Here is a 20,719-nt window from a genome sequence, read left to right on the forward strand (position 1 = left end):
CCTTGATGGAATGACACAGTGGAAGCCAGCAGGGGTACCGGGCTGCCACGGCCTCAGGACAGGGACAGGAGGGGCTCGTGCCTGCAAAACCCATCTTTCAGGTATAACTTCTGCAAGTCCAAGAGCTGCTTCCAAATGGGACAAGACTGGTGAACGAACCCGGTGCACTAGACATCTAATCACGCAACCCTGACTTCCGTTCTTAACCAGTTACAGAGCCGCCAGGAGGAGAAATGCAAATACATCCTGACGTCTCAGCCGCGGTATTTATGACAAAACCACGGACTTGGCCCGGGGACCACGGGCGACACCCCAGGACCCCCAGCCTGCTGGGACCCCCAACTCAGAACACGAGAGAGGCACCGAGCCAGAGTGAAGGCGTCCCCCTTCACTGCTGGGACCCCCAACTCAGAACACGAGAGAGGCACCGAGCCAGAGTGAAGGCGTCCCCCTTCACTGCTGGGACCCCCAACTCAGAACACGAGAGAGGCACCGAGCCAGAGTGAAGGCGTCCCCCTTCACTGCTGGGACCCCCAACTCAGAACACGAGAGAGGCACCGAGCCAGAGTGAAGGCGTCCCCCTTCACTGCTGGGACCCCCAACTCAGAACACGAGAGAGGCACCGAGCCAGAGTGAAGGCGTCCCCCTTCACTGCTGGGACCCCCAACTCAGAACACGAGAGAGGCACCGAGCCAGAGTGAAGGCGTCCCCCTTCACTGCTGGGACCCCCAACTCAGAACACGAGAGAGGCACCGAGCCAGAGTGAAGGCGTCCCCCTTCACTGCTGGGACCCCCAACTCAGAACACGAGAGAGGCACCGAGCCAGAGTGAAGGCGTCCCCCTTCACTGCTGGGATCCCCAACTCAGAACACGAGAGAGGCACCGAGCCAGAGTGAAGGCGTCCCCCTTCACCGCTGGGACCCCCAACTCAGAACACGAGAGAGGCACCGAGCCAGAGTGAAGGCGTCCCCCTTCACTGCTCACACCTGAGACTGAAGACGTGCATGTTCAAACACAGCTCACACCTCGAGGCAGGGGCTCCGGTACCTGCCGCGTGCACCCCATTCCAGGTCTTCAGTGCAGTGTGATCAGGGCATGGCAGGCACCCCAGCCCTGAGGCAGAGGCGTCACATTCTGGGTGAGGTCCCAGTGGGCACTTACATCCCTGTCTCAGGAGCACAGTGGCACCTCCGGACCCTCCCGTGGAGGCTGGTGCAGCTCTGGCTCAGGGCTCCACTGCCTCCCAGCAGCCACCAGTTCCAGGCGGCCCTGCTCCCCCTGCTGGCTCCCGGCCACAGTGTCAATTCCGCGTGGCAAACCCACCCCTCTAACTCAGCCCCACTGAAGAGCTTCTCCAAGTTCTTGAATTTTCAACATAAAGGATGAACTGGTGATGACAGGTAAGGTTTCTTTTCACCTAGCTGAGGACCACTAGTGTTTCCACGGCCACTACTTATGCTTCTGAGGATGTTTCTCAGAACACTCTTTGGTGCCTTTCTCCAGCACAGCTACAATGGGCCCATAACCTGCGCCCCCCCACCTTCCCTGCCTCTTCTGGAGGGCCAGGGCCAGGAACAAGCACCTCAGTGCCGGCAACACTCAGGCAAGTGGGGCAAGTGGACTCAGGCTGACACCAGGTCTGTGCCATCCAGGAAAGCAGCAGCCAGGCTCCCGGGAAAGCAGGGACACACCCCAAGCGGGTGCCCTCCAGGCCCGAGGTCTGCGCACCAGACTCCAGTTACATTTCTGAGTGTGCCCCTTGCAAAGCTCATTTTTCTCAAAACATGAAAACTCCACATTCAGAAGTAAAACAGCAATACATACAAACGGTATGCCCCAGTCAGATGGTCCACCCAGGACTGACCCACAATGCACCTCACCAGAACACCAAGTCCAGTGGGGAAACCTACCATCTTCTCTGCACATGGTCAGAAAGCAGTTAATATGATTCAATGTGCTTTCCAGTTTTAACAATCCATATTAAAACAGGCACGGAGAGATGCCGCTTTAACGTGATTCTAAGTGTGTTCACGTCTACAGAAACATGGGGGCGTTTGAATGCGCATGTTCATTTCTGTACATGAAGCCGAAGCCAGCATTACATGTGACGATTCAACACTACAAGCTGTCCCAGCTCAGCTGGGAAGACAATGAGCTGGCCCCTCACCCCCCAGTGCCACGGAGAGAGGCAAAAGACGACATAGACGAGAAACAACCAGAAAGGGGAGGTGAAATTACCAAGAGAGGCCGTAAGGTCAGTGGGTAAAACATCAATAAATGAGAATCTACAGCCTCCCTATGTACAAACACTTGGAAAAGCCAGAGGAAAGGGAGGTCCCAGTACCCCCGGCACACGTAGCAGACAGAAGCTGGTCCAGCAGATGGAGACGGGGAAGGTGGGCTGAGAGCAGCCGTGACAACTGAACGCCACACCCCATTATCACACTGGGAGGCTCACAAATACACTCCGCAGATTAGCCGGAGTATCAAGGGAATGATTCTTCCTAAATTTATCTACAGCTTCAGTGAATTCCAAGTAGACCAAAACCAAAAAGGTGGATTTATTTTTGTTAGGAGCCAGATCAGCTGATTGGAACATTGACATAGAAAGTAAACAGGGAGTTCCCTGGTGGCCTAGTAGTTAGGATGCTGGGTTTTCACTGCCATGACCTGAGTTCAATTTCTGGTTAGGAAACTGAGATCCCGCAAGCCGTGTGGCGCAGCCAAAAAAACAGAAAGTCATCAAGAACAACCAGAAACATCATTAATGAAAGAAGAGAGATTAGAATTAAAACATTTTCAGAGCCACACGACAAGGCAAGGGAGTACCATCGCAAGGCTGGGTAATTACAACAGTACGGATGGCTACATCACTGGACAGAACAGGCAGGAAATTAAAATACAAGTCCCAAACAAGCCCAAATGCATACAGGAGTTTAATACACAGAAGCGGTAACATTTCATACCAGTGACAGATTCACAGCGTTCGGACAACTAGGCAGTCATCTAGAAAAAACTGAGGCTGCCTACTTTGCTTCTTACACCAAAAGAGAAGACAGATGAGGCAAAGATTAAATGGGGGGCTTCCCTGGTGGTCCAGGGGTAACCACTCTACCCTTCCACTACAGGGGGCACAGGTTCAATCCCTGGTCTGGCAACTAAGATCCCCCGTGCCATGTGGCACAGGAAAAAAAAAAAGTAAGAGACTTAAATGGAAAAATGAAGTTCTGGAATTACTACAGGAACTGATGAAAAAATTCCTTAAAATAACACCGGCATAGAAGGGTCATTTTAATAATGACTTTTTTCTCTCCTAAAAAGAGTCTGATAGACTAAAACACTGGGACTTCACAAACTGGGGAAAACATTTGCCATTTGGCAGGTAATGAACTAACTGCCTCATATTATAAGGAGTTCCTAAAAGTCACTAAAATCTTCAATTGAAGGCACGGGTGAACCGCTTCGGCGGCTGAGACTTGAGGAGTGAGAATCCAGAGAACAGAGACGAGCACCACCCACCAGGGCAGGCTTTTCCTGGCCAGCAGTGATGGGCACCAGGACAGAAGAGCAGGAGCCTGGAGCCGGCAAACACACAGGGCAAGCCCCAGGCTCCCCACAGCCAGAACTGGATCCTGTAGAAGAGGAACCCTCCAGGAGGCACCCACATTCTGTGAGCAGCTCTCCCCAAGGCACGTGCCAGCCACCAGCTGCGCCGAGTCGTGCAGAGATCAGCTGCCAAGAGGATGAAAGCTAAGCAGAGAATTTAGCAACCTGCGGGTGATCGAGCTGAGACTCAGGAAGGGCTACACCCTAGGAGTCAAGGCAAACCTGACATAGATTGCTCACAAGTGGACACAAGGCCTTCTGCCTGTCCTCTGTCTGCTGGACACAGGACATCATCATCCAGGGACGATTTCTCACACCCACCTCCATAAACTACCAAGCACACCAGGGGATGGGACCAGGCCCCAGAAAACCAAGAGGGTGCAAAGGACCAAAATACACAAACATCAACTATCCGAAAAACAGAAATAATGTCTTGTAATGTTTAAAATACACGTAAAATTAAAACACATAAAAACAATAGCACTGAAGGCCGAAGACAAAGATAAATGGAGTTAAAATATTGTTGGATGGTTACTTCATTTGGGAATTAGTAAAAGAAAAACAACTAATGTATGGTCAACTCTAATAAACCAAGGATTCATATTAAACTGCCTCGTATAACCACTAGCAGAACAGAAATGTACAACACCAGCTAAGAGAATAGAGAACAAATACTTTAAAATGCTATTTATCCAAAAGGCAGCGAGAAAGAAAGAAAGAAACAGAAAAAAGAACAGATGGGACAAATAAAAAACAGAGTGCGACGGAAGCTTTAATCCCCACCCCCCAAATCGGTATTAACTGTAAACAGTCTTAAACACTCCTATTAACAGATTGGATCAAAACAAAACAAAAGCAAACTATATGCTCTTACCCAAGACATAACCTTAAATATAAAGGTACAGAGACATCAAATGAGAAAGGATAACAGAAACGATATCGTGCAACTATAAACCCAGAACAAACCCGGATTAGCTACACTGTATCAGACAAGGCTGCTTTAAGGAGAAAAGCATCTCCAAAGACAAAAAGGGACATTTCATCCAGAAAAGGGTCAGGTTAATAAGATACAACCATCTGAAAACTGTAAGCTCCTAGTAACATAGCTTCAGGACAAAAAGCAAAACTTGATAGAACTAAAAGATACACGAACCTTTAAGTGATTCAAATGGAAACCGTCACACCTTTCTCATAACTGACACACAAGGAGATTAAAACATCAGTAAGAATACACGAAAATCTAAAAAAATCACAGTTAGCAAACTCAACCCAACCACACATGGGATGCGCTCTGCACCAACAACTGCAGACGGCCAGACAGCTGAACATCCGCTGGAGTCAACCACCTGCTGAGCCCAGCGAACGTCTGAGGACTTAAGTTCTTCAGCTCGGTTCTCTAACCACACTGGAACTGTGTGAAATCAATCAAAAAGAGTACTAGGAAATCCCCCAAAGTTTGGAAATCTAGAGAAACCACTGGTGGAAATCAGATGGAGTCCCCAGAGGGCTGCAGACGGAGGGGGTTCCGATAAGGAAAGGTCTGAGACCTGCCTCAAAAGACGCAGGGCAGTCAAGAGCAAGGCTGGTTACCTAATATGGAGGACCAGTGAAAAATAAAGACGTGGGGTCTTTGATCCAAAAATCAGGTAAACAGTACCATTAAAAGTACTAAGATGTTTTCCCTTTTTTCTGTGGTTTCCCTCCCAACTTATTACAGTGTTTTTTGTTTGTTACTTAATGCTGTTCTAGGAAAAATTAAAATTTTAGTGTTTAAATAAATAAGCCACTGGTGAAAGGAGAAATAAGGATGGAAATCAGGAAAAGTCGCAAAGTGAATGATGATGTCAATCTTCAATCGACAGTTTGATGCAACCCCAGTCAAACACCAACAGCTGAGAAGCCACTTCTAAAACTGAGTTGGAGGACTTCCCTGGCAGCCCAGTGGTTAAAGACTCCTGGCTTCCACTGCAGGAAGCATGGGTTCAATCCCTGGTTGGGGAATTAAGATCCCACGTGTTTCACGGTGCAGCCAAAATTTTTTTTATTAAAAAAAAATTGAGTTGGAAACGCAAAGGACTAATTATAGGTAAAACCACCCTAAAGAAGAATAAAGCTGCCAGCATCAAGACTCATTACAAGCCTCAGCAATCAACACAGGCAGCTCTAGTGTGGGAGAGATGGACAGACCAGTGACGGGAGTTCCCACTCTCACACGTACACAGGTGACTGACCACAATGGTGCCGGAGCAAAAGGGTGCCGCTCAACTGGACAGCCACCCAGAACATGACCCCTGACCCCTGCCACACACCAGGCACTCCAGATGGGCATGGATCTAAATGTGAAAGAGAAAATAAAAAGCTTCTACAATATGACAGAGTACACTGTCCTCAGGACCTGGGGATAAGCAAAAATTTCTTAAATAGTACATCAAAAGCACACAGCAAGGGACTTCCCTGGTGATCCAGTGGCTAAGATTCTGTGCTATTACAGAAGGCCCAGGTTTGATCCCTGGTCAGGGAACTAGACCAGGTACAGTCAAATTTTTTTAAAAAAAATTTTTTAAAGCACAAAGCAAAAGAAAAACTCAAAAAATTGAACTATACTAAAATTAAGAATATCTGCTGATCAGAAGAAAGTGAGAAGGCGGCCAAGAGTCAGAGAAAACATTTGTAATATACATGTCTGAAAAAAGTCTTGTATCTCAAATCTTTAACAAACCTCCACAAATCAATAAGAAAAAGACAACTCATAGATAAAAAATGGGCAAGACTTAAAAGGCACAAAAGAAGAAACCCACACAGCTAACAAGAGCATGAAAAGGTGTTCAATGTCATCAGTCACCTGAAAATCACAAATTAAAACCCAAATGAGGTACTGCTATATATCCAGAGGAAGGGCTAGAGACTGAAAAAGGGACCGTAAATGTCAATGTAACTAAAATTCCAATATGGTGCCCGAGGACCACTTTGGAAAACTGGGTAAAGTCTGGAAACATCTACCAAAACTGGACAGACGTAACGCCGGGACCCGACAATTCCACACCTAAGAGAACTGCCAACCAAAGTGCACACGGGCTGCACCAGAAGAAACGGGCGGAGCAGCCCACCCCGGACACTCAGCTCTGGGTGACCAGACTCCTACGTGGAGAAGCATATGGCAGAGAGGATGGGCAAACCACCCCTGGCCGCCCAGCCAGTAACTTGGGAACTCAGGCGTTAAGCTAAGGAAGGCGGCCAGACACTCACCAATACTTCCTGTGAGGCTCCATTTTTACTAACTTGAAAGGCAGGCAAAATTATTCCAAAACATAAGACAGGCAGTAATCTCTGTGGAGGAAAGACTAGGGCACCCCAGGGAAGCTTCGAGTGCTGGAATATTTTGTATCTGCCCTTGAGGTGGTTCTGTGACTGTGTTCACTTAGCCACACCCTCTGGTGCCTCAGATGGAAAACAATCTGCCTGCAATCTGAGAGACCTGGGTTCGACCCCTGGGTTGGGAAGATCCCCTGGAAGAGGAAATAGCTACCCACTCCAGTATTCTTGCCTGGAGAATTCCATGGACAGAGGAGCCTGGCGGGCTACAGTCCATGGGGTCCTGAAGAGTCGGACATGACTGAGCAACAAACACTCACATTTATCATTTCACTTAGCCCACATATATCAAGCTGTATGTGAGATTTATGTGCTTTGCCTTACGTATACTATGTTCTCAAAGAATTTACCAAAAGCTCAACAACTCCATAAAAGGTGAGCAAAAAGCACAGACAGTTCATGGAAAGAGAAATGCCCACCTTCACTCCAGGGAAGCCAAGACTTGCCATCACCCTCGGGCCAATGGAGAGGAGAGGCTGAGCTCAGTCGCGGAGCTACAGGGCCGACCTGCACATGGGTCCTTGAGGGGAAGCTCCTGCTCTCTGATACAGGGATCCCAGACCCAGGTAGCTTCCTACAGTACTTTCTCAAATGTATAGAAATGCTCGTGTACACACATATTCACTGTGGCTTTGTCCATAATAGTGAAAGCCTGGAGAGGTGACGCCAACAAGACAGTCCCCAAGGACTCTCCTGGTGGTCCAGCAGTTAAGACTCCACACTCCCAATGCAGGGGAGCCTGGCTTTGATCCCTGGTTGCAGAACTAGATCGTGCACGCTGCAACTAAAGATCCCACATGTCAGATAACTAAGACCCGGGTCAGCCTAATAAATTAAAAAAAAAAACCCACAGTCCCTAGCAAGACAGTTGCGGGTGACCTCAGCAGAGGATGGAGTCAGGGTCGTGGAACACAAGAGGCACACATGGATAATCCAGTCACCAGACAGACAGGCAGGGAAAAGCTGTTCAGTACTTAACACTCAGATAAGCCTGGCTCAGTTCGGCGGCCCTGGGGTGTACCTGGGGTGTAAGGCTGCTCACCGTGGCGTAGACCCACGTCTCCCAGACCTGTGGGACCACGATCCTTTTGTGTAAGGAATACAACTAGTTCCAGTAGCCATCAGAGAACATGCCCTCCCGCTCTGACCAACCCAGCCCGCCAGGAGTGGGGTGAGAACGCCACGCGCACCTGGGAGGAAAGTGAGTTCTTGTGGATCTTCTTGTAGATCAGCGTCGGGCAGACGAAGCAGATGAGGCTTCCCATGGTGGCACCCGTGAGGCCCAGGATCGTCTCCACTGGCGAGAGCGCAACAGGCAGGGGTGAGCTTCCAGAGAGCAGGGTGAGGAGCTGTCTTCCCACAAGGACCCTTCTGCACGTGCTGCTGGACAGCATCGAGGAGCAGGGCACAGCCTGCTGTGCTCACAAAGACAGCGGAGCTGTCCACCCTGACACCGTGATGAAGGGCTGCGTGGGGCTGGGGCCTCAGGCGAGCCCTCCCTCTCTGAACCTCGGCTTCCCCGCCAGCGAGGTGAGCTTAACAGCACCACCTGCCCCACGCGGCGGGGCCCACATCGCTGCTCTGGCTCCTTGTAGTGTCTGGGCACCCAGCGGGGGTCGCTGGGCCAGCTCATCTTACATCACCCCACCTGGTGCCCAGCAAGTGACCCAGCAGAGCCTGTCCTGGTTTGTGGGGAAGCCAGGAGTGTGGGGGCCTCGGGGTTGCTCCTGGAGGGCATGTGGGGCCCACTGGATGTCCGAGGACAATAAGCTTTCTCTGTGCTGGAGCAGGGCCCTGCCCTTTTCCCTCAGTGACGTGTCAACAAAATCAGGAGTCGGAAGTAAGGAAGGAACTGCTTGGTAACCGCTAACTCGCACCTCAGGCCTGGACCCCACACCGCAGCTCTACCCATGTGTTTGTGGTCCCATCAAGCTGCAGCGTTTTCTCCCTAGCCTTTCTCAGGGCGTCAAAGAAAAGACCGCCCAAGAGTCTCTGGACCTGTTTTTTTGACCAGAGAGGACGGTGGCAAGACTCTGAGTGTCTTGGTTGAACACCGAAGAGGCAGGGGCGCACAACAGCAGGACGGGTCGGGGAGGGCGGGGTAAGCCGGTGGGAGGCCGGTCACTGGAGCAGCCCCCCGCCTTACCGTTTGGGATCATCATTCCACCGACCATGGTTCCGAACACAACCGAGAGGGTGAGGGCTTTAAACCGCAGGGGCGGCATGTAGCCTCCAGCGGCGAAGGTCCCGTCTTTTTGCTATATGAAAGAAAATAAAAACAAGATTTAGAAATGACCGATTTCCTCTCTACTCTCCTGTAAGCACGTCCCTAAAGGGCTCTGCCAACACCCTAGGCGGGTCGGCCTGTGAGGTGGTGGGTGAGCGCTCCCAGCACAGGCAGCTGTGCCTGAATGTGACCCTGCAACCAGAAGCTTGGAGCCCCAGAAGGCCCAGGCTGCTCCTCACAGCAGCTATGGGGGTAACTTTGTTCTGAGAAACTTGGAACAAATCCTTCCGTCCTCCCTTTAGAGCAGTGCTGTGACAGAGATTTTTAAAAGCGCCGCATAGCACAGGAGGCACAGCACAGCCCCACTCACAGTAACACGCAGCAGTTTCAGGGTGCGGTGGGCCCCCATGTGCACAGACATGCTCAGCTTTGCCATCCTTGCCTCCAGCAGGTGCGTCCAGGAAGAAGACAAGGGGAGAAGTCACAACATGCTACAGTCAAGCCCAAGAGACCATCTCAGGCTCAGCCTCTCACCCAAAGGCACAGAGGCACCAGAAGCATTTCATCAGGCTGTGGTGGGAGGTAACGGGAGAGAAGCTTCTAGAACAGCGCTGTGCACACAGGAGGGGCCGACCGTGATTACTGTTGCTGGGCTAGGAAAACACCACTCAAGTGAAGCTTCAACCCTTCTCGAGCTACAGTTTGGAGGCACCCAACATCCAGAATTGACTTGCAATGGTGGCTTTCTCAGAACAGACTAGAGCGGGAGGGTGTTAGGTCTACACCTTCTGGCTCAGCATCCTGCAGAAATTTCCCCAGGAAACACTCTAAGAGGAGAAGAAACAAGCAGCTACGTGCATCAAGGGGTCACAGGAGTTATCTGTGAAAGGTCAAGGGTGACCAGGAGACGTCAAGCAATGACTAGGAGGTGAGAGCAAGGGCGCAGTGACACTGGGGGTTTCTATGGATACACGTGGAGTGGAGACAAGAGATAATGCAGCGAGAGGAAATCTGCAGAGATGCACACAGACGCTGAGGGGAGCAGAAGGTCATTCGCGTGAGGATGGAGACATGCAGGTAAGCTTTCCACTTGAGTTAACATTGCCTTTGTCACCGGTACTAATTTTCTAATTTTAAAAATGATAAAAATGGGTTACATACAGAGACACAAATGCTTCTCAGATATGAAGCACACATGTGCATCAAACGGGGACCCCAGGGCTCCATGAGCTAGCCTGCTGTGCCCCCAAGGGGACAGAGCCTCGCGTGGTGTCCAGGCACCTGGACACCCAACAAGGGCAGGGGTCAGGCAGCCAGCTTTTCAGGGCAGGGGCTCTGCCTCAAGGTGCTGGCCTTGGTGGCAGAATCCGAGGGAGGCTGACTTGACCACGTGCCAGCCTCTAGACCACAAGCCTGGTTCCAGCTGTCCTAAGTAGCCACCTTCCCTGCCTGCCTGCTGGACTCTCCCCTCCCCGCCTCTGTGGCCTAAGCAGTTCAACTGACCACCAGGAGTCCTGGCTGACGCCATAGACCAGGCTCAAGGACTTGGGCAGGAACACAAGAACCACCACAGAGAGATGGGGCCAACCCCATGCCCTTGCCCTGGGGCATGAGCTACCACACCTGTACCACCTGTTGTCAGCTGGGCAGCAGTTAGCGGGGGAGTCTGGGTTCCAACTGTACATTTGAAAACTGCTCGCGCAGGACTACATGGAGCCAGCCTACACATACGACAGCAGACGAAACAGCCTCTCTCAGGGCTCAGATGTCTTCTGTCAAACTGTTCAAACTTTCTGGTACACAAACCTAAAGAGAACGGTAGCCTGACCCCAGCACCGATCGGCCCACCTGGCCGGCCATTATACACGCCTGTCAGTCAAGCCGGCTCTCCTGAGTTCCCACCTGCTCCTCTCCCATGGGTTCATGCTGCAGCAAGCCCCCGATTTCCTCCAACGAGGGACAGCAGGGCAGTCACAGGACATGGGCCGAAGCTGCTTGGACGCTGAGCCTGACTCCACGTCTCCTTCAGCAATCAACCTGGCTGATCTGGCACTCTTTTCTCCAAAGTTGGTTGGTTTTAAAAAAAAAAATCCCTATTAAAAGATTCCATTTTAACTGGAGTTTCTGATTTTTTACTAGAAAAAGCTCTGCCTGCTACTGCCCAGAAAAATAAGGAACTAGCAAAAGCCACTGGAGGACAATGTAACTGAGGCCAGGACAGGGAGGATTCTGGGCAGAACACCATCCGAGGGCCCTGAGCACCTTACCTGCTGCTCGAAGAGCAGAGTGTTCAAGGCCTGTCTGCACGGCAGGATCATCATGGGGAAGCCCACGGCCACGGACATCATGAAGCCCACACGGATCATCTCAGTCACCAGGTTGGAGGGGAAATGCATGAGCACATTGCCCTCGGTGGCTTCGGTGAAGCTCACGTAGCCGAAGAAGCCCACCTGCAGGGGGACCAACAGCAGGGGACGTGTGGTGGGAGAGGCACACCCTCTCTGGAATGGCCTCGAACCTCGTCACGAGCAGCTGAAGCAGGACCAAGGCCCACCAGCTCCTGACTCATACAAGTCCTCTCTGATGAGCAGAGGCGGAAGCCCTGAAGGTGAGAGTCCCACGTGGCTTCTCCCTGCTTGGACAGCGAGGCACCAAGAGAAGGGAGCTGCCTGCTTGGAAAGTGAGCAAAGGCATGCCCCACGAGCCCCACGGAGGGGCTGGATTTAATGTGGCTCAAAACCCAAACTTGGGAACCGAGGGGTAAACTGCTGTCCCCACAGGCTGAATGGACAACAATCTGATGGACCATTCGGAAAAACCGACAAGAGTGGCGGAACCACAGGGTTCAGGAGAACAAGTCAGACTCTCAAAGAATTTATAACTCTATCTGACATGTAAAAAAACAATGAAGAGAATTAAGAAGACTGGAGGGGAACATCTACTGAAACATGAACTGCATCTGCATCTACGGGCTGGAACTTGTGATTTTCTTTCTCTGCTATTTCTCGAATTTCTCACTGCTGCACCACCTTTCTACAGTGAGTCAGCAGAGGTCGTGCGGAGGCTCCAGGCCCTGGGTTGAGGTGCCCACGCTCCTCCGGGGATGGGGACACCAACACCACCTGGAGAGTCAGATCCCTGCCAATGCTAGTGCTGAGTGGAGGGGCAGAGCTGCCCTTCGGCTGCCGGGATGGGAAGAAGCAAGGACAGGGCTGTACTGGGGACTGGAGGGGCTAGGGGAGGGGAAGGGGCATGAAAGGGCTCTTACCATGACGTAGAAGGTGGTGACCACGTTGAGGGAGGAGGCAAAGATAGAGCTCATGGTTTTCACTGATGGCTCATCCAGGCTGTCGTACGTGGGCAGGACCTGGCTGTAAAAATAACGAGCGACTTCGCGGAGCCGAGTCACCTCTCCCAGGCCCCCAGCCGAGTCTCCAGCACCTGCCTTCCCACGACGCCAGCCGCCACCAGCGCCGAGGCTGGGCTCACACAATACTACGGACGGCACTCGGCGCGTTCCCCGCATGCACTCTCTGTAAACATTTCAGAAGTGCCACAGGATGAAAGGCCGTTTGTTCCACTGCAGCAGGAGCGTGACCGCTCCGGGGAGCTCCGGGCTGGGCTAAGCAGCCCGTGTTTACAGGGGAAGCAGGAAGCGGTTCAGAGCGTCGCTGTCAAAAGAATGGAAAGTTAAACAAACAAGCCGGGCCGCCTGCCCATCTCAGCGCCTCAGTGAGGGGCTCAGAGCCGGCATGGACCCAGCTCTGGGACGAAAGAGCGGCTGCAGCCCCACAGCCCAGGGCCAGCAGGGCAGCACTGCAGGGTGAGGGATGGATGCGTCCACGTGGGCTCTCTGAAAACGGCAGGCAGGGAGCCGGCACCTGTGAGAGGTGAGCCACACGGAAGCAGACAGGGAGGGGCGGGTGCCCTGTGCAGCCCTGAGAAGAGACAGCAGGGGGACGCTGTGCTGAGGGCTTAGGCGTGGCACCCAGGGAGCCGGGGCCGGCGGTCACGCCGCATGGGAGGCCGGGAGGGGGCGCAGCAGGATGTTAAGTGAAAAGCACGACAGTCAGCGCAGCCAAACCCCAAAACCAACTTAAAAAAAAGTGAAAGGAGAACAAAGAGGACCCGCTAATGTTACTAACAGCAAATGACAAGGATGGGGGGGGGCCTGGCTGGCAGAAGCGGGCACCGTCCCTGGCCCTGCACACTGCCCCACTGGCCACTGCTGGTGGGCAAGAGTCACCGTGGACAGCTGTCCCTACCTCCGTGCTACAGAGGGGGCAGTCCGCGGCCACGGGCACATACACCCATACAGACTAGGGAGGCGGCAGAGGACCTGCAGAGGGACTGCCCAGCTCCTAGGGTCAGGGCCAGGGCCACACCAGGGAGCCCCAGCACCAGATCTCAGGACAGGGGCATCCCCAGCACACACGGGGAGAAGCCCCTGCCAGGAGCCACTGAGGGGAGGGGCTGTGCCCACATGTGGGGATGGATGGGTGTGGCAAGGCTGTGGTGCTCGCCTTCCTCAATCCTGCCTGTGGCACCTGCAGAGCACCTGCTCATCTTACCAGCAGCCCGTGACTCAGTTTACCTGAGTCAGAGGTGTCCACCTGCCCCCGAACAGCCTGGGCCTCCACGCGCTCCCTGCTCTCTCTGAGCTGCGCTGGGGGCCTGCTGGTCCTGTGCCGCCCTGTACTTGTCTCCCTCGAAGTCAGACCAGGGAGGGCCGCACACTGATGGCCCAGCGGAGGCCCAGTCCATCCAGGGTGGGGAGACCAGCCATGCAGCGGGGCCCATGGCCACCTGGCAAGGGCAGCAGGGCTCCCAGCCTATGCGCTTCAGGGCCAGATGTGCGGGGAAGAGCCCCAGCTCTGGACCTCTCGGCTCCACTCCCCAGGGGATGTGGGCACATCCCCAGGCCCCATGCCTTCCATGAGTGGCAGACAGAATGTGAGCTCACAACCCGCCCCCCTCCGGAACCCATAACTCAACCGGAGAACCAAGCCCAAGAGACCCACTTGATGACAGAGCAGGCCCCACCGGAAAGCCAGACCAAAGCCACAGGAGAAAAGGACAATCGGTAACTAGGTACACGGCAAAAGCATGTAGCTTCTGTCACCAGCTCTAACAGGGACGCTAAACAGCAAGAGTGGAGTGTGCTCTGGCGGAAACCGAGCTGCCAAGCGAGATGAGAAGTGGGAAACGACGATTTGGATCTCGCGTGTGGGTGTAAACACAAGTCTCATCTGTCACGTTAGTTTACAACTGGCACGGTTCATGCCCGTGGAGCTGCGGGGGGCTGCTCTGCCAGACCCCCACCACCGACGGTCCTTTCCTGTCCCGGCCAGACTTACGCCTCTTTTGAGCAAGGTTACCACCCAACCTGGCATGGATCGTAGGCTCCTGTCATTTGGTGGAGAAGGTAAGGCTGCTGGAATTATGGAAATCACTGCTCTGCATTTACAGAGCCCCAAGTGCCAGAGCGCACGCCTGCTCAACCACACACACGTGTGCGCGCACGAAGGCACACACACACGCGCGCCTCTGAAAGCATCCCAGCAGCAGTCTGAAGTCAATGTTTGTGCAATTCCCTCTTAAATGTTCTCACACGAATAGCTAAATTCTGGCAAAACGCTCGGGACTCTGTGAGTCAGATGGTTCGGGGCTGAGCTGCTCCCCACAGCCAACTCTGCTCGTGGGGGATTTGGCAAACTGGGCGTTGTTGCCAACAGTGCCGGCAGCACATCTCAGGAACAAAGTCAGTTTCTCTTCTGGTAAACACAGAACTCCCGCCCTGAACCCGGACCAGGGAGAGGCCACAGTGAAGAACACCTTACTCCTCGTGTCCTGGATCACCCACTGAAGGAAATGGTGCTTCCCGCTCCCAGGATGGCAGCCTCCCCTTGTAACACTCACCCCCAGGGCCCCGGGAGCAGGTGGTACTTACGACTGGCAGGCAAAGGACATGCCAAAGATGGGGATGCAGCGGAAGACGCCCTCCCAGCGGATGTAGCTGACCCGCTGCAGCCACTGCCCACCAAAAAGGCCATGCTTGAAGGAGGAGAGCACGATCTGCGAGGAGAAGGAAGCGGAGCTCGGCACAGGGCAGCACACACAGGCGGGACTCGGGCCAGGGCTGGGCAGGGCACCAAGGTGGCCGTCACCACAGTGCAGGCCCCGCACAGTGCAGCCTGGTGCCACCAGCCAGAGGGGCTGGGGGAGCTGGAAGGGCTGGGAGTGGTGCGTGGCCCCGGGGTTTCGGCTCTCTGCTGTGCCACCAGCTGGCCAGGTGCTACCCAGAGGAGCTGTGGGGCTTCCTGGCACCGGGGGCGGCTGCCCATCCAGGGCTGCAGATGGTAAGCAATGAGGCCCACCTGCTGTGCCCACCCCAGTCGCCTCCAGGTCAGGACAGTCCCCCAAGCTGGCAGGTCCTTGCCAGTCCTGCGCAGACATAATTTAAAAGACAGACCCATCAAGGACAGGGCTGCCTGGAGAAGCAGAGGAAGGGTCACTGGGCTGGCCCTCAGAGCCGAGGGGCACTGGAGACACCACCCGGGGCTCAGTCTTCTAAGGAGAGCCCACTGCACAGACTCTCCCATTCTGCTCCCACCGGAGTGGTCAGGGGCTCAGGCCCAGGGGCTCCCAAGGGGCGCCCTGAGTATCAACTCCGGATTGCACCCCCCTGCCCCCTCAACAGTCAGTGATAAACACTCGTTAGACAACAACTGCTCTCACCCCTTGTGACAAAAGGCTGGCCTCCTGACTCTTGGCCACAAAGCCCACATAAAAGGTCTTCCGTGAACTGGGGAGCATCACGCTTTCACTCCCTGCCTCAGAGCGCTCCCCTCCCCTGCGGCCCCATCTGGCCACCAGGCTCCTGTGGCAGATTCTACGTCACGTTCCCGTCAACCTCAGTGGCAGCTGGCGGCCGGACACTCACCACGAACATGAACACGGTGTAGAAGATGAGGGCCATGGCGCTGAAGGACTGGATGGAGGCCATCATGTTCCTCTGCAGGCTGAGCGGGAGCACGATGCACAGGGACACCGCGAAGAGCAGCAGCATACGGAAGGTGCCCGTGACCTGGGCGGAGTGCCAGGCGTTGGCCCACGGACGGCCCGAGCTTCCCACCCCGAGCCCCGGGACTGACTGAGGCCCAGCGCGCTTCGCCTCTTGGCATGCTGGTCTCAGAGTCCCTCCCACCGCTCCCCATCCAAGATGTGGACTGAAACAGTCCCCGGGCTGCCACGCAAGCAGCCGTGAGGTTTCCGACGTACCACACACCTGCAGATGTCCTTACCTGAAACCCGAACAGCCGAGCAAAGAAGTTGGACCCCAGGTCGCCAATCACAACGTAGAAGGCAATGCATGTTCCCAGCATCAGCCCAATCATGCTGCAAGGAAGGCGGGCAAGCTTGAGAGCTGAGCACCGGGGGTCCCAGTCGCACCCGCATTCCCCTGGCCGCTGACACGCAACAACCCAAGGGAGGGGTCAAACGGGAGACATGGTGTCGACATTCAACAGTTTCCAGGGTTTGGCTGCGGAGTTTGCTATTTTACTCAGAATGAATATTGAGCAACACTAAACTTTTCTTTATGTGGTATTACATTTTTCTCTCAGCAGGAGGTTCTAAAAGTTCTTTCAGGTGGTATAAAAATGCACTGTGATGTTAAGACAAGTTAAAAGAACAATCAACTGCTTCAGAAAAGGGTTATTCTTTTCAGTTTGCAATTCCCTAATTTAGAAGCCTAAAAGTGCAATTTCTCAGCCATTTTTTTTCATCTCATAAAATTTTACTCCAAAGGGAGAATATGACATTTCCAGTTTAATGCCACCTTTATGCAACTGTGTTCGGGGCAAGGGGCGGGATGGGGGCAGGCATCTGATTTCAGGAACAGAACCCAGAGATGAAGTACAACCGAGGGAGCACCCCCCTCGCTATGCTCGGGTTTTCCATTTTTATATTTTTCTTAGTAAGACTTAAATAAGGCTTTTAGGCTTGACACTAATCATTTTAAGGGTACAATAAATTAAACTTTCAACTATTTAGTAAGTAAGACTTCAGAGAAATATTTTAAGCTATGGACCAATCCACGTCTGAAACATCCAGCTCCCTGTGTAACAACCCTCCTGTTTCTCTTTCGTCACAAGTGAAGGACAGAGAGAATTACCCCCAATAGAACGGCGTCACCTACCTGGTCTCCACCAGCATCTTCCCTGCTTTCCCGTAGGCGTGCAATGCTAGTGCAGGGAGGGAAAAAGAGAATGAATGCTCAGTCTAAAGTGAGAGAAGCACATCAGTAAAAATATTACCAGTAAAAGTTGTGAAAGGCAATCTGACAAAAACCTGTGGGTCTGGAGTTCTATGGGTATAAGGGGATACTTGAAATTTTGGTCCCGTGCTTTTTTCAGATCTACCTTCAACAAATAAGAATCACTGAAAATAAGAACAAAACTAGGGTGGGTCACTTTTCACACTCACACATCCACAAAGAAAACGAAAGAAAAAAGAAAAGAAAAACGGTCCCAGGGAAGCAGCAGTTTCCCTCTGGGCAAGCTAGGCTGCCAATAAGGAGGCCGAGGGAGACCTGCCTGGGTCAGGGGCTGCCCGGGACAGGGTGGGGGGTGCCCAGGGAGGGCGGTCAGCCCAGCCCCAGCACATCTGGTTTTCCCAGTCATAACAAAGGGACCTGGCTAAGGGCCTTCATGTTCACTCTGTGGTTTTAGCAGAAAATCTCGAGCAAGGTACTTTGGGACACGAGGGGACAAGTGCACGCAAGCCTGGAGGAGCCCCTCTGCCTGTCCTTCCTGACAGTGGAGCTGTTTCCAGCAGAGGAGAGATTAAGAGCTGACTCAGCAGGCCCCTCCCTGGACCTCACAGAGGCCGGGAACCCCTGCAACCCAGCCCCGTGGTGAGCCAGACGAGGGCTGAGAGAAGCTCTGATCCCCCAGGAGCAAGCAGGAGGGGGCGCGTGACAGCACAGCCCTCTCCCTCACACGGGCAGAGCAGGAGACCAGAGAGCAGGGAACACGCAGGCCGCCTGATGTGAACGAGTCCAAAAAAACAATACTTTACTTTCAAACTACTCAGGAAAAAGCACAGCACTGCCAAAAGCCAGTGAACATGGAACCCCTGGGCTACACGGCCACGGGCAGGTGGCCTTGGGAAGCAAACGGGGGGTCATTCCGGCCTCCGGGCTTGTCCAACTACCACACGGACACGAGCACCTCAGGGTCCTCTAAGACACACAGTCTGGTGCCCCTAACGTGAAGGTGGCTGGGGCCCAGCCATCCCATTCCTTTCCTTCTCCAAAAGGAAGCTGAGCATCTACAGCATATTCTAAGTGCTCAGAGTACCCTGCCAGAGAGAGTTCCAGAACACACCCGCATTCTGGACAAAGGCAACTAAAGTTGCTCTAGGAAGCCAGAGAAAAGTCATGAGGCGGCACCTTTTCACCCAGAAAGACTCAACCGGTTCCCAGAGGTACGATTCTAGTGCGGCTGCCCCCGAGGCGCTGCCTGTACTGAGAAGGCCTGTGGTTCCCGCCCAGTTCTCAGCCTGGACAGCCCCACACACACCCCACACACTGTTCCAAGTGTCCAGCCCTCAGCCTCTTGCCTGGCAAGCCAGAGACTGCCCTCCCGCCCCTCTGGGCCGGAACCACAGCACCAGATCTGCCCCACGAGGCTGGGCGGCATCTGCTGGATGGTTTCCAAGAAGGCCGGTCCCTTCCCCACGCTCCTGGGTCGGCCCTCCCCTCCCCACCTGCGGCAGGCTCGCTGCAGCTCATGGGCTGGGCCCCGCGGGGACCTGGGCTCGCTGCAGCTCATGGGCTGGGCCCCGCGGGGACCTGGAGCTGGCACTCCTGCCAGGTGTGCAGCCGGGGGCGCTGTCAGGAGGGGCTCCCCAGTCTCCCCAGAGAGGCTGGCTCAGGGCTTTCTCCTGGGGCCACAGCCGGGCCCACGGCTCTGTGGCCGCTGGGCATGCAGAAGTGACTCTCAGGCCACCTTGTGGAACTCGGGACCCCAGCCCTACCCCACACTCTCTGCCCACAGTCCACAGCCTCCACTTATTGGGCAGAGATGGGGAAGCACACACCAAACTGTGCTATTCACGCAGAGGGTAGTGACCTCAACCCAGCCCTCCCCAGAGCCAGCCACCTGACCCCCGCTGCCATCTGCCTGGGAGGTATGATGACCATTTGCTGGATAAACAAGGGGTGGGGAATGCAGAGAATCCTGGGTGTCAGAAAGGATGGTTTTATGACCCTCATTTCCCAAGCCAAGTATCCACAGGTGCAGGTCACACAACTTGGGACAGGCAGGGAGGGACAGGCCCTCTGCAGGCCCCACCCAGCCATGATCGGGCAGCAGGCTTACCAGGGCCACAGAAACCTGGGCGGACAGATGACAGGACCACAGACGCGGTGCCAGAGCAGCTGCTGCACACGACTGAGTGCTACTAGGCGGCAGCAAGGCCTGGTCACCTCTGCAGGCAGGGCCCGGGTCAGAGTGGCCTCGTGGGGCCATGACTTCTAGGTACAGCTGACTATCTGGTATAACTGTATATCTTCTGAAAATGGGGTTTGAAAAGTCTACTTGAAAGTCAGCCACACAAGGCAAAGGAATAGCAGATAAAAAGTAGATAAAATTCACAGAACTGGGTCTACAAGCAGCGAACAGAACAGCACAAAACACACACACAAAACACCAACAGAAAACACAAGACACACCAGGGCTGTATTTCCCCAGACTGGCAAAGTTCATTCTCCAGTGATGCCTACGCACAGGCCAGGACAGGGAGGGCAGCCCTGTGGTCACTTCCAGGGATGAACCAAACTGAGAAATGTCGCAGACTCAAACCTGAAAAAACCACTCATCCGTTCTTGGAGCGCGGAGGGCTTAAAAAGGTTATCTCTTGAGGACGCCTCTGCCGTTCAGCAGCCTCCACACCCTGCAATGCACTGTCTCCAGGCCTGTCCATTTCCCACCCCCCACCCCCCATCCCCAGCTGTCTGATGCCCACGGGCCCAGCAGACATGTGGTGCTGGGGGCTCCGCGGACAGAGGCCATCTGTCCCGGGCCTGCAGGACTGGCATGCAGTGGGCTCTCTCCTCCCAGGCCACCCTCTCTGGCAGCAGCACAAGCTCTGGGCCAGGAGAAGAGGAGGACAGAAGACCTACAAGCAGTGGAAATGGCCCAGGAGGTGTGGGAAGATTGCTGGTCCACAGGGTTCCAGAGACTCCCATCTCGTCCTGTGTAGGGCTCCTTTCCAAGTGGGGGGGGGGGTCTCTCCATGTCAGAGATGGTGCCAAGACAGAGCCAGGACAAAGGGCAGCTGATGCTGCAGGCTGGGCCTGGGGGGACTGTGGGAGGTCACACAAATGCACCATCTTGTTTGGTACCAAAGGCGTAATCAGAGACCACAGGTGGTTTCAGACCTTTTTTGCTTCTGGGTAGTCAGAACTGGGCTGCAGCCACCACAAGCAGGTAAAGGTAGGAGCCCCAG

General features: G+C 54.0%; 1 protein-coding gene across 3 annotated transcripts in view; it reads right to left on the bottom strand.

Annotated features, from left to right (window-relative positions):
* SLC38A10 (solute carrier family 38, member 10) overlaps positions 1-20,719 on the bottom strand; it is a 41,673-nt gene that overhangs the window by 15,989 nt on the left and 4,965 nt on the right. For all 3 annotated transcript variants that reach the window (XM_010856313.1, XM_010856311.1, XM_010856312.1), the window contains exons 3-10: positions 17,406-17,451; positions 16,510-16,603; positions 16,149-16,292; positions 15,156-15,280; positions 12,474-12,576; positions 11,473-11,655; positions 9,125-9,236; positions 8,169-8,275 (exon numbers count right to left, since the gene is read on the bottom strand). In XM_010856313.1, coding sequence (XP_010854615.1) covers positions 8,169-8,275; positions 9,125-9,236; positions 11,473-11,655; positions 12,474-12,576; positions 15,156-15,280; positions 16,149-16,292; positions 16,510-16,603; positions 17,406-17,451 — 914 coding nt within the window. The remainder of the gene's footprint in view (positions 1-8,168; positions 8,276-9,124; positions 9,237-11,472; positions 11,656-12,473; positions 12,577-15,155; positions 15,281-16,148; positions 16,293-16,509; positions 16,604-17,405; positions 17,452-20,719) is intronic.

This window comes from Bison bison, unplaced genomic scaffold (assembly GCF_000754665.1).
Source record: "Bison bison bison isolate TAMUID 2011002044 unplaced genomic scaffold, Bison_UMD1.0 scf7180017864371, whole genome shotgun sequence".
Taxonomy (NCBI): Eukaryota; Metazoa; Chordata; class Mammalia; order Artiodactyla; family Bovidae; genus Bison; species Bison bison.